This window comes from Myotis yumanensis, unplaced genomic scaffold (genome assembly GCF_028538775.1).
Source record: "Myotis yumanensis isolate MYYU_CA2020_CCGP unplaced genomic scaffold, mMyoYum1.0.hap1 SCAF_7, whole genome shotgun sequence".
Taxonomy (NCBI): domain Eukaryota; kingdom Metazoa; phylum Chordata; class Mammalia; order Chiroptera; family Vespertilionidae; genus Myotis; species Myotis yumanensis.
The window spans coordinates 48,575,051-48,590,515 of NW_027223758.1; the positions used below are offsets into that span (position 1 = coordinate 48,575,051).

Below are 15,465 nucleotides of genomic sequence, written 5' to 3' on the forward strand. Positions count from 1 at the left end.
TCTCACCAAGAGAAGGTCAGCTGTACTGGCCAGAATGAATGAAAACATGCAGGGGGTAGATCCAGACAGGCAACTAGAGCCAAACGTAAGGCTCCACCAGATTCAGGAAGGCCTCTACTCTCAAGCTGGTTGAGCCAAAGCTGGGTAATAAGAAGATTTCTGAGAGCTCTAAGCAAGAAGGGTTCGGATCCAAGAACTTACAGAGACGGGGAGGAAAGACTGGAAAACACCGCTGTCACGCTCACTGGTTCTGAATGGCAGTTACTCACCAAACACAAAGAGATGGAGACCAGAGAAACAATTTCCACCCATGAACATAAATTCTTAATGTAAACACAGACTTGTTCTTCCCTAGCAAATGAAAATATTTTTACCTAATCCTTTCAAATCCCAGATTTTACCTTAGTTAGACATAAAAAACTTATACACCTATATACTGTCTATTATCAACAAAATTAAGCAAACTGTCACAACTTACCACAACAGTAGATTTAGCATCAAATACCATTCTTTTCAATCTCTGCAAAATGCTATCACCTCCTTGGGCCTTAAATTTAACAGAAAAAGACAATTACACTGTTAAGTACTATTACTTCAATTTTCTGTTAGGTAATCTTACAAATGCTGGTCCAGGGTTGAGGGCAAGGGTTGAGGATGGATAGCATGAAGCACCTGAAGGGCCAGGTGTAAGCATGCCCTGTTTCCCTGGCTTACCTTCCCCTGCTTCCCTGTGTAGACACAGACTCTGTGAATCCATCCTCCCTACTAACATCCCCCCAAGTCCAGGCCTGCCCCATTTCTGAATTTAGCTGACACTATTCAATTCTAGATGCTGCCGGGGTCTTTGCTACTGTATACATTTTCCCTGAGGATGAAGCTCAAAAAATAGAGTGCCACCTGGCCAGTGTGGCTCAATGGTTGAGCGCAGACCCATGAACCAGCAGGTGAAGGTTCGATTCCCAGTCAGGGCACATGCCACGGTTATGGGCTCAATCCCCAATAGGGACTGTGCAGGAGGCAGCCAATCAATGATTCTCTCTCATCACTGATGTTTCTATCTCTCTCTCCCTCTCCTTCCCTCTCTCTGATATCAATAAAAACATATTTTAAAAAAAATAAAAATAAAGAAAAGAGTAACAAAAGGCTTTTACAGAAAAATTCCTGATGGAAATCAATCACATTCATGGCATTCAGTCACCCCTGAAGTCTGCCCCATCCCTTGACTTTCTCTGCCAGGTGAGCCAGTGAGACCTCTTTGTTAATAGTCTGAGTTGGGTTTCACTAACCCATAAATAGAAGGGCTCTCTTACACACACAGGTGAGTTATATTCCAACAGGTGTTACCTTCAGAAATATAAAATCCCTACTGTTATTTCTAAATAACAGTAGAAATACTTGCTACTCTGTGAGCCAACTTTCATATAAAGTTTGTGTAAAGTTGAAACAAGATAACTAAACTTCATGGAAGCATAGAAGACTCATTTCTTTCTAATTTAATCTGCTGATGTGGTTTCATGACCCTCTATAATGGGCTGAAACAATCCAAAAAACACTCCAGTAAGATTTATAGAAAATGAAAAAGTTAAGACTTCTCGTTCATTATTTCTGAGAAATATTTTATAGGATATGGAAATCTCCACTGTGGCTCTAATTCTCAATATATTTCCTTATCTCTTAAGAAACTGGTCTTATTAACAGGTTTTCTAGGAAAACCAATCCAAATAACTTAACCAATCATGCTCTGGACTCCAGGAAGGTTCTAAGAACCAGGACAGTTCACTATTGGCACAGCTCCATGCACTGCACATGAAAGCATCCCTACACCCTGACTCTAAAGCCAGAAGCACCTCCCAATCACCAAAAAAACCAAAAATGCCCCCAAATCACCCTTATTTCCACCCCTCAGCAGTGTCGTGACACGAAGAATCTGCCACAATGTGAAAGAAGCAGGGTATAGAGGGGAGGCCTCCCCTCTCCCCAGTTGCCACTGACTGTGCCTTTCAGAATCAGAGAAGAACTGTTTTCTCCTCCATTTCCTGTCATCATCCTTTCAAACAAAAGTGAACAACTTACTTCTACTGTGCCATCCAAAATGCTATTAATGAACTGGACCATGTCTTCAGTATTCTTGATCTCTCTATCTAGTAAAAAGTATTGTTGGTTTGAAGTATTCAGTACAACTACAGTTGGGACAGTCAATTCACTGGAAATAGAAAAACAAAGAAATCAATATCCACATAAACACACAGATAAAAAACATTCTGATATTTGCTTATATTATATATGTAACTATAATACAAAAAGAGGGAGCTGTATTAATAGCTTTGCCTTCTTTTGACTACACGAAATTTCAAATTTTGCATCAATTCTGAAAAATAGCTAAATTAAGATTACATGAAGAACATGCTACATATAATATAAAACAGCTGAGTTCTCATAATTAAACTTAAGGAGAAAAATTATGTACAAAGTATCAATTTCTGAGTAATATTACTCCTTGCTACAGATATAGTTAAATACCATCTCTGTTAATCACATACAACCCAAGTGTATTTTATGTTTGTTTGGCTATCTATCCATATTGTAAGTTTTGATATGACCAGGCCTCTAGTCTATATAAAAGTGTTATGTGTCCAGTGTATTTTTTCTGCCTTATATTTTGAAAACCCTAGTGAATAAATTGTTTCACCATGATTGTGGTTCTGTCAAACTCTCGATTACTTTGAATTTTGCTTTAAATGTTTCTCTACTATATATATACCAGAGGCCCAGTGCACGAAATTCGTGCACTGGGGTAGGGGGTGGGGGGGGTTGGGTGTCCTCTCAGCCCGGCCTGCAACGATACAAGCGTTCCACGCCCGACCTGGCCAGAGGCCCTCCACGGCCGGGTGGAACGCTTGCCACGTCGCCACGGCCAGGCTGCTCAACGCTGTCTGCTCTCAGCGGCCTCACCCCCCAGGACTGGGGGACTCCAGTGGGGCTGAGAGGACTGGGCGCCACCATCTTGTGGCTATGGGCTCTGCCATCTTTGTGATGAAGTGACAGTCAATTTGCATATTAAAGCTTTCACTAGATAGGATATATCTAATAAAAGCTTTAATAACAGTGACAAGGCAAGCATTCCACCAGGCTGCGGAGGACTTCTGGGCAGCGGGCATGGGATGGTGGCTCCCATGTGGTCACAAGATGGCTGGCAGGGGAGGGCAGTTGTGAGCAATCAGGCCAGCGGGGGAGGGCAGTTAGGGGCAACCAGGCCAGCAGGGAAGGGCAGTTGGAGGCGACCGGGCCTGCAGGGGAGGGAGGGCAGTTAAGGGTGACTGGGCCTGCAGGGGAGGGCAGTTGGGGGTGACCAGCCCTGCAGGGGAGGGCAGTTGGGGGGGGACCAGGATGGCAGGGGAGGGCAGTTGGAGGCAATTGGGCCGGCAGGGGAGCAGTTAGGCACCGATCAGGTTGGCAAAGGAGTGGTTAGGGGGTGATCAGGCTGGCAGGCAGAAGCAGTTAGGGGCAATCAGGCAGGCAGGCGAGTGGTTGGGAGCCAGCAGTCCCGGATTGTGAGAGGGATCCCAGATTGGAGAGGGTGCAGGCTGGGCTGAGGGACACCTCCCCAGTGCATGAATTTTGTGCACCGGGCCTCTAGTATATATGTGTGTGTGTGTGTGTGTATAAAAAGGCTTGTAATTTTGTATGTCACCTACACATTAGCTTACAGTTCTCTGTATGTCTATATAAAAGTGTTATGCAAAAGGAGAAAATGAATTTACACCACTAATTATTGCAAATAATAACTAAGTCCAGGAGATTACTTTGTTGCTCATAATTCTCTATCCCTCCCTAAGCCACACCCTTTGTCCATTAAGGTAAGGTGAAACATGCTCATCTGACCCCTGACACTGAGGCAGGGCCATGACTGGGTCAACAGGTAGGTAACACACTTGACAAAGCAGAGGCTGGACATGTGTCTGCATTGCTGGGTTTGCTTTCTTGTGTTTTGTGACTGCCATGAGAAGGATATTCCCAAGGAAATATCCTTCCAAGGTCAAGGGCATTAAAGACATGTGGAGCAGACCTGAAGCCACATCTATCTGTGCCCAGCCAGTCAGCCAAGCCCAGACCAGGGAGAGAGAATACATGATTCCTACTGTAAGCCATTGGGTTTCAAGGTGGTTTATTTCCCAGCATTGTTATTAGGTAATGGTTAACTGACTGTGTAATTAAATTCCATATGAGTAATACTGCAAGATAACAACTCATTTTATTTCCTTTAAACTATATATTCACAAAACTCAATACAAAATAATTTAATAGACCAAAGATTTGATAGTATCATATTTATTTTGAGAAAAAAAATATAATCAATGTTGCTATGAGCGTAGTAGGCAAATTGTCTCCTCAACCGGGAGTTTGTCCCGGAGTTCAACCAGGGGGCAGGGCCAGCCGGGGGAAGGAAGGGAGTCCCAGGCTGGTGATGGTGGCTGCAGCAGGCAACCAGGGGAAGGGAGGGAAGTCTTGGCCAGCAGCTGCTGGGGACCCTACCAGTGCATGAATTTCATGCACTGGGCCTCTTGTTTTATATAATATGTATTTGCCGTATGTTAAAAGTTCCACTGATTTATGTGTCAATGTTAATGTTACAGTAGTGAAGAACTTTGGAGCAAGAGGGATGTGAATTTGAGAACTGGATCTCTAACTTATTTGATGCATCCTTTGGCATATTTAACACCTTTGAGTTTCTTCTAAGAAATTTGAATTTCCTCACCTATATAAAATGGAGATAATTACAGTACTTATACCTTACTGACTGACCACTCAGTTCAGCCTTGGTCACAGGTAAGTGCTCAATATGGACTTTCAATTATATTATATACCACCACTATATAACTTCTCTCCTTAAAAAACAAAAAACAAAACAAAAAAAACACACCACCAAAAGAAGCATAGTATGAATAAGAGAGAAACCAACCACCCCAAACTATAAGGGGTTGGTGGTAGAGATTATTGTTGTTCTTTCACCACAACTATAGCTCAAAAATTCTACTATCTCACAACTTGTATTAGAAATAATTCTCATGAAGGTAGTCTCTCCATCTCTACATATTCTGAATATTGTCCTGGGCAAGCAGTTATTTATTGGACCCAAACTGCTTTGGCCTCTTGCAAATGCTACTGAACTGAATCAATGTGTTGGCTTGCCTCGAAGGCCATTATTAGAAATGGTGGTATCAAAGATCCTACTTTATATATAGTAAATATCCTACTCAAAATGCATTTCTATGATAGAGCATCACCCTTTAGGAGATAGTATAGCAAAGCAATTTCTTAAAGACTTCTACAAGGTCATCTGAAGACATCTTAGGTTTCTACAAGCATCTGAAGACAGGGACACTAATTTTCTCATTTTTTTGCATCAGTAGTGCCAAACACAGTATATGATATACCGTAACTACTCACTAGATGTCCACTGAATTGAGTAGGTTCTTATTTGAAACATTAATTCAAAATAAGTATGGCAAATGTTCCTAATAACAACTTTATGAAGTAATATTTCAGATCTTTACATTATAATATAATTGATAAAGTTATTTTAAAATTGCACATTTTCCCTATAAAACTATTTTAGTCTGTTAAAATAAATTCTTTTGGATAATTAATTCTTGAATGTTAAAAATTAATTCTTAAGTTAAATTGTTCACTGAAATTGAACTTAAGGTAAGGTGTGTATTAAGTGAAACTGTAAATTTTGTATGTTTTTGAATGATGCTTCTTTTCAAAACTATAAATTATTAACACTCAATTGAAAGACATTTTTTAGTATAGAAAAATATAAAAGTTTTAAATGTAGACTTAAAAATGTAAAGTATTTATTGAGAGATTGTGTGCATTAGATTAGATCTTCTGTCTGTCTCTAAAAAACAGAAATTTAAAAATAGACAGAATTGATAGGAAATCATTTAGTACTTACTCCATCAGCAAGGTATTTATATAGTCATTCCCATCCATATGTCCAAACTGAAAATCCCTAACCAACAACAATAACCAAAAATGAGAGAGAGAAAAAGAGAGAGAGAGAGGAAGCAATATTTAGTACAAAAAAAGAACGGAACTTGGTAAGCATGTAAATAAATGCTTAACGTGTAAGTTACATATAATAAATGTAGAAGAGTGTGAATTCTACAGACTTCTGAGATATGAATACACATAAGTAAAATCAAACACATTCTAAGACATTTCTACTTTGTATATATTTAAATTCAAGGCAATATAAGTCTTTCAAACTATACAACATGTTTAAGAAAAGTTACACACCCAACAAGAGAACTACTCAAAAGATGGCTCATTTATAAGTATATGTCACTGATACCTCATTAGAAGATGCAATAAAAGGGAATAGCAACTAACTAATATAACAAGTTTATATTGACTATCTCATGCCAGCAACAAATAGAATGATTTAGCACACTGCAAAAATATCACTTATTTTAATATTCTGTTATAAGCATCATTTGTCTATCTGACTCGAGATTGCTCATTTACCTTTATCTCAAATGTATGAGCCTACGTACATCTTACTGCAAAACTTATCCCAAATCCTATCAAGAAACAGGTATGTTGCAAATTTGTTGAGGGGACATATCAACAAACTTCAAGTCTAGACAATTCATACAGAAATGCAATCACTCAGCTCCTTGATTCATCTGGGAAGTATGAAATACTAGTCTTTTTGGTTAATTGTACAAAACACAGTTAAACAAAAATAGAGGAATTGTCCTGAGTGCAAGCACCTACCTGTGGAACTGATCTCTGTAATCTCTAGCAACTTCCTGAATAATTGACTTCAATCTGTAGAACAACAAACACATGAATATTTCATTTTTCACTTGAAATATATAATTACTCCACTATAACATCTCATCTGCCACTTGATCTAAAACTGCAGGAAAAGATACTCTATATTAAGTTTATCTGAAGCCATGTAAAGTCTGAGTTAGGTGACACTGGAAGCTTAAAACGATTTCAAGGCACTTTACCTGGTATGTTCAATTGATGTATTTTTCTCATCAATAATTGCAATAGCCACAAGCTTTCCTGAAATTAAGAAAAACATATCTAAATTCAATAACCCTCATTATGCAGACTTTTCAATTATTATTGCAGCTGTGAATGGGGAATTAGTAAACATTGCTTCTAGAATTAAATTCCAGTTATCTCACACACGTTACACTCAGTAGAGTCAATCAGTGAGTTAGTGGACTCCAAGTGTTAAGTTCCCTCCCAGCTCCCATCCTCATAATTAAACAACAGTAAATATTTAATAGTTCACATACACAAATTGTATTTTTCATACAACCCACAAAATGATTAAAATAAGAAGTCTTTCAATAACAAAAACCGTAAGAAATAAGTCAATAAACAAAACTTACTATTAATTACTGTAGCTCTAAAAGAACGGGGTATAAGGAGAATAATTTTTACATTGCTATTCCCTTCGGTACCACAAGTCACTACTTTCCAGTAATAATACACAGAATAAAATTGAAGCAAAGTTATTTAACCCTGCACAGAATATAAACCCCATTCATCTCTGATATTCTCTAGGAAGGCAGCATGACCCTCAGTGTCTATTATGTTCTCTGCCTTGGAGAACAATGGTGAAGCACTATCACTTATTAGCTGTATGATTTACCTCAGTAACTTCATCTTACTTTAGAAACTAGTATAAATCTCAAAGTTACTGGGAGAGTTGAATGAGATTACATGCACCAAAATATTGGGACAGTTTCTGGCTCAAAGCAGGTATATACATGTGCTATTAAAGCAACCATTTCTCAATCCCCCATAGGGGGTAGGAGGCAGCTGATCATTGTTTCTCTTTCATAGATGTTTCTATCTCTCTCTCCCTCTCCCTTCCTCTCTCTCTAAAAATAAATAAGTAAACAAAAACATATTTTAAAATAGAGCTTAAAATTAATTTTCTCAGATCAATCAAGGAGAAATTCTGTGCAGTAATAGAGAGCTATATGTATATTTCTACCTGTATCTCCAAGTTCATACAAGAGGAAGCCGTCCATAGTCAGATAATTCTGAAACCTCTCCCTGTTGATCCAAGCTGACAAGTCACCATCTTCATACTCTTAAAACAAAAGAAATTTGATAATTATAGTGTAGATATGTTTTTATGATGTTTTCAATATTCTACTCCAGCAATATGTATAAAATGCCAGAATCATAATCTTCAATTCATAAATTCCACTTATAGAGGTGTATTCTAAACACACAGATGCAGTAAAGGTCTGATGCACAGAGCAATGCTTCACAGTGAGTTTGCTGCATACCTCAGAGCAGCATCTGGAAATTACTGTTAACTTTGTTAAGTGCTATAACAGCATGTGGTTACCTAAACAAAAAAAGGCCACATTTTTAAGAGATGCGGAATGAAGCACACAATAATTAAACACCACCAGGACTTGCCTTCAAACACTTCAAATTTTGTTGAAGAGAAAACTTGTTCAAGCAAATGTGGGTAAGAGGTTGGTCCCTGTTTCATCTGGGTGATGGGTATGTATGTAGGGATTTATTATTTAGCATTCTGCTTACTATTGTGTATGTTTAACATAATAAAAATATTTTAAAGCCAGGCTGAGTGTTTGCTTCAAGGAAGCAATGCTGAGTAGTGGATGCTTCCGTTGAGCAGGAAGAGGTGGTGGTAGGCAAGAACATACAGACGTCACCACTATTGAGGATGTTATATTTCTTCACTTTTTTTTTGTGTCTAAAATATATCTTTTTAAAAAATTAATTTTGAAAATTCAAACAAATGTATAGAAACTGCATAGGGTTCACTTCTGAAAAAGGTAAATGACCTCACCAAAAAATAAAAATAAAAGAAACATTCAAAACCACAACCCAGAAGGAAAGAACAGTAAGTTGAAGGGTAAGAAAAATATGTCAGTCAGTCATTCAACTAACTGGGTAGATTATGGCAGTTGTAAGAAGCAGTTACATTTACAAAATCTTTCATCAACACCCAAATACTGTAAGAGAGACAGCATTTCAATGTTAAAATGTTTTATGTAAGCTAAACCTTTGGGAACTTACCATCGTAAACAAAGTAAGTTTCATCTTTGAAAACAAGTACGGCGGGCATCTCCCTCAGAGTCACATACTGCAAAGATCAGATGTGTAAACAATCTTAGTTAAAATTTTTCAATTTGTAGCTATGATTTCAGGATTATTAAAGGATGCCAGGAAAGGAGAAAAAACACCTAACAATGACAAACTGTTACAATTATTTAAAAAGAGCACAGTGAATCCCAAGTTCATTCAAGGACTGGGTTTGATCTCTTTATATACCCATCACCTGGCATAGTGCCCTGGTTGCTCTAGTGGAAACAATGGAATACTCTTAGAGTGGACAACAGACCTGAAGATGTAGGAAGGAAAGGATGAGGGGCACTGTGAAGTGGCCAAAGAGCAGGGCCTAAGGCATTAGTCAGCACAGGCAGGTTCCCGTCCCTCCCCACCACCCCAGGGCTATGCGATGATTACATTGCTTTACCTCGGAATCTTACACACTGAACATTCCTACTTTAAACAGTTTTTCTCTTGGCTTCCTCACTCAACTTGTTTTCCTATTCACTGGCTATTTCTGGTCATTTTCCTTTGCTGTCATTAGGTCCTGGGATCCCTTACTTCCTTAAAACTTTGCATCCAATGTTTAAGGAGTTTATTTACACAAACTTAACTCTAGACCCCAAACCCAACTGTGTATTTGATGCTTGTACTTGGATATCTAATATGCTGAATCAAATTAAAATGAACAATTCAAAACTCTTGTTCATGCCCTCCCCTCCCCCACCCCATTCCCCAACCTTTTCCTTCGGCAATAGCCCCAAAGCTCATGAAAACACCACCATCTACCCAGCTGTTCAAACCAAAAACCTAAAGTCATTCTTAATTCTTCCTTTGCCCTCCAGATCAGCAAGCACAAAGAATTCTATTTCCCAAGCACAACAATTCTTTCACTTCTCCCTGATTCTCTTACTAACTAACCTCCAAGCCCAAACTTCTTATATTACTTCAAGAGTTCAACTGATCTTGGGACCTACTATCATCACTATCCAATTCATTCTGCGCTTGGCATAGAGTAATGTTCCTAAAATGAACATAAGACCAAGTCCTTCACCAACTTCAACTGATCACATAATTGGCCATGACCTGCAAGGCCTCCACAGGCCTCTGCCTACCTGCTATTTCCTTTCTCATTGCATTAAGACCACACTGGCTTACTACTCTGTTCCCAAATATGCCAGGTGGGTTCTCATTGTGGGCACCTGTAGTATCTGTTCCCTGCTTCTTGTTTCCTCTGGCCACAGATCTCTACATGGCTCCTTCATATTATCTAAGTCCCAGTTCAACTATTTCTTCTCAGGTTGACATTTCTTGATCAAGGAATCTAGAGCAGCCATCCCACCTCTAACTGTCCTCACAAATGCACTGCTCCCTTATTTTTACTAGAGGCCTGGTGCATGGAAGTCGTGCACAGGTGGGGGGTGGGGTGGGGAGGGGGAACAGTGTCCCTCAGCCTGGCCTGCATCCTCTCCAATCTGGGACCCCTCAGGGGATGTCCAACTGCCGGTTTAGGCCTGATCCCAGTCAGACATCCCTCTCACAATCCAGGACCGCTGGCTCCAAACCGCTCACCTGCCTGGCTGCCTGATCACCTCTAACCACCTCTGCCTGCCTGCCTGATCGCCCCAACCATCTCTGCCTGTCGGCCTGACTGCGCCCTAACTGCTCCCTTGCCGGCCTGATCACCCCCTAACTGCCCTCTCCTGCTGGCCTGATCGCCCCCTAACTTCTTGCTCCCCGCATTGGCATGATTGTGCCCCTAATTGCTTGCTCCCCCACGGCGGCCTGATCGCCTCTAACTGCTTGCTATCCTGCTGGCCTGATTGTCCCTAACCACCTCTGCCTCGGCCCCTGCCACCATGGCTTTGTCTGGAAGGAAGTCAGATGTCTGGAAGATGTCCAGTCGACCGGTCTAATTAGCATATTACCCTTTTATTAGTATAGATCAGGGGTGGGCAAACTTTTTGACTTGAGGGCCACAATGGGTTCTTAAACTGGACCGGAGGGCCGGAACAAAAGCATGGATGGAGCGTTTGTGTGAACTAATATAAATTCAAAGTAAACATCATTACATAAAAGGGTACGGTCTTTTTTTTTTTTAGTTTTATTCATTTCAAACGGGCCGGATCCGGCCCACGGGCCGTAGTTTGCCCATGGCTGGTATAGATAGTGATTATGATATCCTATTTATAGATCTGTTTACTAAGGATCACTACCTCAGTCTGAAGACCCAACAGAGGAGATCACCTGCAATGCTAACATGAAGTCCACTTCCTCCACCAGGAGAATGTGAGCTCCATCTTATCAGGGTCTGAGGCATTGGCTCATCATCAATCCAGAACTTACACAGTGCTTGGCACAAGATTAGAGGCTAAGAAGTAGTCATTTATTCTACAGACATACATAAGTAAATCTACTACTTTCAAAACAATTAAGGGTATGAATAACAATTAAGGGTATGAATATCACCTCTCACAGCTGCTATTATTTTAAAGAAAAAAAACTAATGTAAATAAAATCTGTAAATGCTATCAATCTAGTGATATTTGCTTGTTAACAATAAGTAATCTGGTACCAATTGAACATGTTTACTGTTTCCACACAAATCACAGTTAATAAATCTTACAGATAAAATCAAGTAATAAGTTAAAGATTAAAATTAAGTTATTGAAGTCTAATTTTAAATATTACCTCAGGAACCACTTCTTCTGAAGCAGAAAAGAAGTATGTATATACAATTAATTCTGAAGCAGCATCTATGTATTTCTCCTGTGAAAATACAAACAAAAAAGGTGACTTTAAAATATTAAGACCAAAATTAATTCTTCATTAACAATCAGAGCAAGTTGTATCATTCACTAACTAGTATACAACAATCTGCTATCTTAAGTCCTTTTATGTGAAAAGATCTATATATAAAAGTATAATATGCAAATCGACCAGACAATGGAACGACCAGTCGCTATGACGTGCACTGACCACCAGGGGGCAGACGCTCAATGCAGGAGCTGCCCCCCCGCTCCCTACCCCCGGCTGGCAGGCTCCAATCGCCCGATGGAGAACGGGGAACTGGGGGTGGGTTGCAGCGGACGCGCCAGGTCAAGGCAGGTGAGAGCAGGGCCCCGATTGCCCCACCGGTCGCCCCCCACACAGAGGGTGACCGGCGGTGGCAGGGGGTTGTCGGCTGCTGGCAGCCGGGGAAGATTGGCCCTGATTGCAGGCCAGGCCTAGGGACCCTACCCGTGCACGAATTTTGTGTGCCAGGCCTCTAGTAGACTATAAGCAAATAAAATAAGCTGTTTGTATGGCAAAAGACCATTGTAATTAAGAGCTTTCAAACTCTTCCAAATAGTTTAAGTACAACATAAGCTCAATTCATATTTATTAATTTAATTTGATGAGTATAGGAAGGAATGTGTGTGCATACACACACATATACACATATAAAATAATTTAAGATAATGATATGTTGCCTTTAAAAAATTTACATTTAAACTGCACTTTTTAGTCTCAAAGGTTCAAAATGCTAAAAATTTTAACCAGGTCAATAACAAAAGAAATACCAAGGCAGGCAACATCTGCCCACTTTTTATTTATTTTTGCTTCATGAAGGCAAACACTATAGAGGATATATAAGAAAATATTTTTATTATAAAAATACTTAGATTGAGCTAAAGTATGTCCAACAAAAGTGAAGTAAGTTTGAGTCTTTGGTAAACTTTTGTATTAAAAAATAAAGTCATCTGTTACCTTCAAAGTTGACTCTCCACCTACATAAACAAAAAATACACGATGTCTTTTCTGCACATGTTCAAACATTTGCTGACTTGGAAGTGGCCGAATTAGTGCTCTGTTTGAAAACAACAAAAACAAAAAATGAACTTGCATTTGAACTAAAGACAGAACAAATCAATCCTACCTATATGATCTAAATTTATAATGTTTAAGTGCTATATTAACTGCATTTTAAGTGTATCACCCAATCCACATTAATCTAATAAAACTATAGCCCATGACCACTATTATACCCATATAATAAAAATATAGCACCCACAATTTAATCTATCAGTTTAAATATTAAGTTTCAAATAGAGTACCATCTTAGCCAATATTCAACAAGCAATCCACATAAGAGTATTTTTTTTTTCCAAAAGATCATTCACACAAGCATATGTGAAATACTATCCCAGGAGTTTCTGATACTATAATAAGAATATTTACATCTTACACTGTTCATTTAATTGCTATATAATTTTAAAATGCCCTACAGAGGTTAAAATCTAAAAGTTTTCATAAGTATGCTATTTTTTTTAGGAAGAATAAAATGGAAAATAGTAGTCATAATAGTACATAAGAAACTCATAAAGAGAAAACCAAATGGAACAAAGATTTTATTTATTTATTTATTTATTTATTTATTTATTTATATTTTATTGATTTTTTACAGAGAGGAAGGGAGAGAGATAGAGAGTAGAAACATCGATGAGAGAGAAACATCGATCAGCTGCCTCCTGCACACCTACTGGGGACGTGCCCGCAACCAAGGTACATACCCTTGACCGGAATCGAACCTGGGACCTTTCAGTCCGCAGGCCGACGCTCTATCCACTGAGCCAAACCGGCTAGGGCAAAGATTTTATTATATAAGCAATGTCAAACCCAACAAGACTAAGAGATTACATCAAAGGTTATTACAAAACATACCACATATAAAATATTATTAAAAAACTAAAAGAGACAGTCTTCTTTTAAACGTGCCCTATATTATGAGATTTTTTACTTCTCAAAATTTGCAAAAAGAACAAAACACATTTTCCAAAGGCAAACACATTTTCAAAACATACAATTCTTTAGCTGCATTGCATCACTCTACTCTAGCTCCTATTTTTACTTGAGTAATTAACTGGTAACTGATGTAACTCCAGAACCAACTCTTGAAATTTCATTTGCAACAGAGTCACCCCTGGTTACATCAGGAGAGCCCTTCTTAAGCTTAAACTAAAACATTAAACATTGCTAAAGCATAAAGACTAAGTAAATTATGAGGGAATAAAGTACAACCTACTAGCAATCCCCTCATATGATATAAAGTTATTGTAAAACTTACTTACTCACAAAGCAAATAGACAAATGTGTAATCAATGTAAAAATACAGTGAAAATTATATTAATAAGCTTTGCAAACTATACTATATAAAGATCATTCCTAATTCTTTGCCTTTCCTCAAATAATATAAAACAGAGAGAATCATGCCACCCAACAAATCCATCCCAATATTTCAATTTACTTTAAAGCTATCAATATAATATATCCTGTCAAACTCATAAGAAAGTGCCTATACTTTTAAAGTCAATATAGGTTAAACTATCTTGATGAATGTTCTCTTCAAAAAGTTGCACATAATCATTTTAATAAACAACAACTTTCTTTATACCCCAGAGCAAAGTGTAGATTAAAATATAGGATCACTGCTTTCAAACCAACAGGAAATGCTTATGGAAGCACATAGGTTTCAGTTATGTCACATTCTAGGCAAAATGTGTAGTAATACCTTAGAGTTGGCATAAAGTAGTGTGTGATAGATCAGGGAAAGTATTTCAGCTGTATCTACAAAGCACTACCCATCATCACAGCCTAGGGATTAAAAGCCCAAGTCTATTCAGAACAATAATATTGTGAGGTTTCTTATGAAACTTTAAAACCAGGTAACAATAAAAATAAAATGATGTAAGCCAGGTAGTAGAAAAGCAAAAGTATAATAAAATAAAAATTAAGATTCACCAAGTTATTAAAAGTAATCAAATTTTGAAAATCAATTAAAAATTGGGAGAAAAAGTCTTCGATACTGTAAATAAATTTAAATGTGAGATTAATAAGTATCACAGCTCTCCCCCTTGTCTTTTTTTAAAGAATCTCTTTGCATAGTCTATGTAACCTTACCTTTGCTCATAAATAAGTAGACAAATTTTATTCAGGTTAAGTCCTTCAATAATGACCTATAAAAATAATTTAATTTTCAAAGATTGATACCATATATTAAAGGCCTTTTCTAGTAAAAACTTACCCAGATACTCTGTGAGCAAACTCAATAATATCATCTTTAGTTCGTGGTCCTCTATAATTATATGCCAAGTCCCCTTTTAATCTTAAAAAGAAAACAAAAGAAAAAAGCTTGGATTATTTCAACTATTTTAATATTTAATGCTAATCAATCAATATTATTATATAAAATTACAGTATATAAAATAGTAAATGGAATATGGAGAAGAAATAGCATAACCACATAAAATATAGTAGACAACTGGCTTCAGGGGACCAGCAACTCCAAATATAAAGAAA

The 15,465-nt window shown here is 38.1% G+C and overlaps 1 protein-coding gene across 7 annotated transcripts in view; it reads right to left on the reverse strand.

The window, feature by feature from the left end:
* The window catches only part of TMX3 (thioredoxin related transmembrane protein 3), a 52,590-nt gene that overhangs the window by 21,380 nt on the left and 15,745 nt on the right, over positions 1 to 15,465 (reverse strand). For all 7 annotated transcript variants that reach the window (XR_011472167.1, XM_070420442.1, XM_070420443.1 and 4 more), the window contains 10 exons: positions 15,191 to 15,271; positions 12,877 to 12,976; positions 11,818 to 11,895; positions 9,094 to 9,160; positions 8,030 to 8,128; positions 7,026 to 7,083; positions 6,784 to 6,837; positions 5,960 to 6,016; positions 2,074 to 2,203; positions 479 to 547 (listed from right to left, as the gene is read on the reverse strand). Coding sequence is in view for 6 of the 7 variants with exons in the window: in XM_070420442.1 (XP_070276543.1) it covers positions 479 to 547; positions 2,074 to 2,203; positions 5,960 to 6,016; positions 6,784 to 6,837; positions 7,026 to 7,083; positions 8,030 to 8,128; positions 9,094 to 9,160; positions 11,818 to 11,895; positions 12,877 to 12,976; positions 15,191 to 15,271 (793 nt within the window). In the remaining variant the exon portion in view is untranslated. The remainder of the gene's footprint in view (positions 1 to 478; positions 548 to 2,073; positions 2,204 to 5,959; positions 6,017 to 6,783; positions 6,838 to 7,025; positions 7,084 to 8,029; positions 8,129 to 9,093; positions 9,161 to 11,817; positions 11,896 to 12,876; positions 12,977 to 15,190; positions 15,272 to 15,465) is intronic.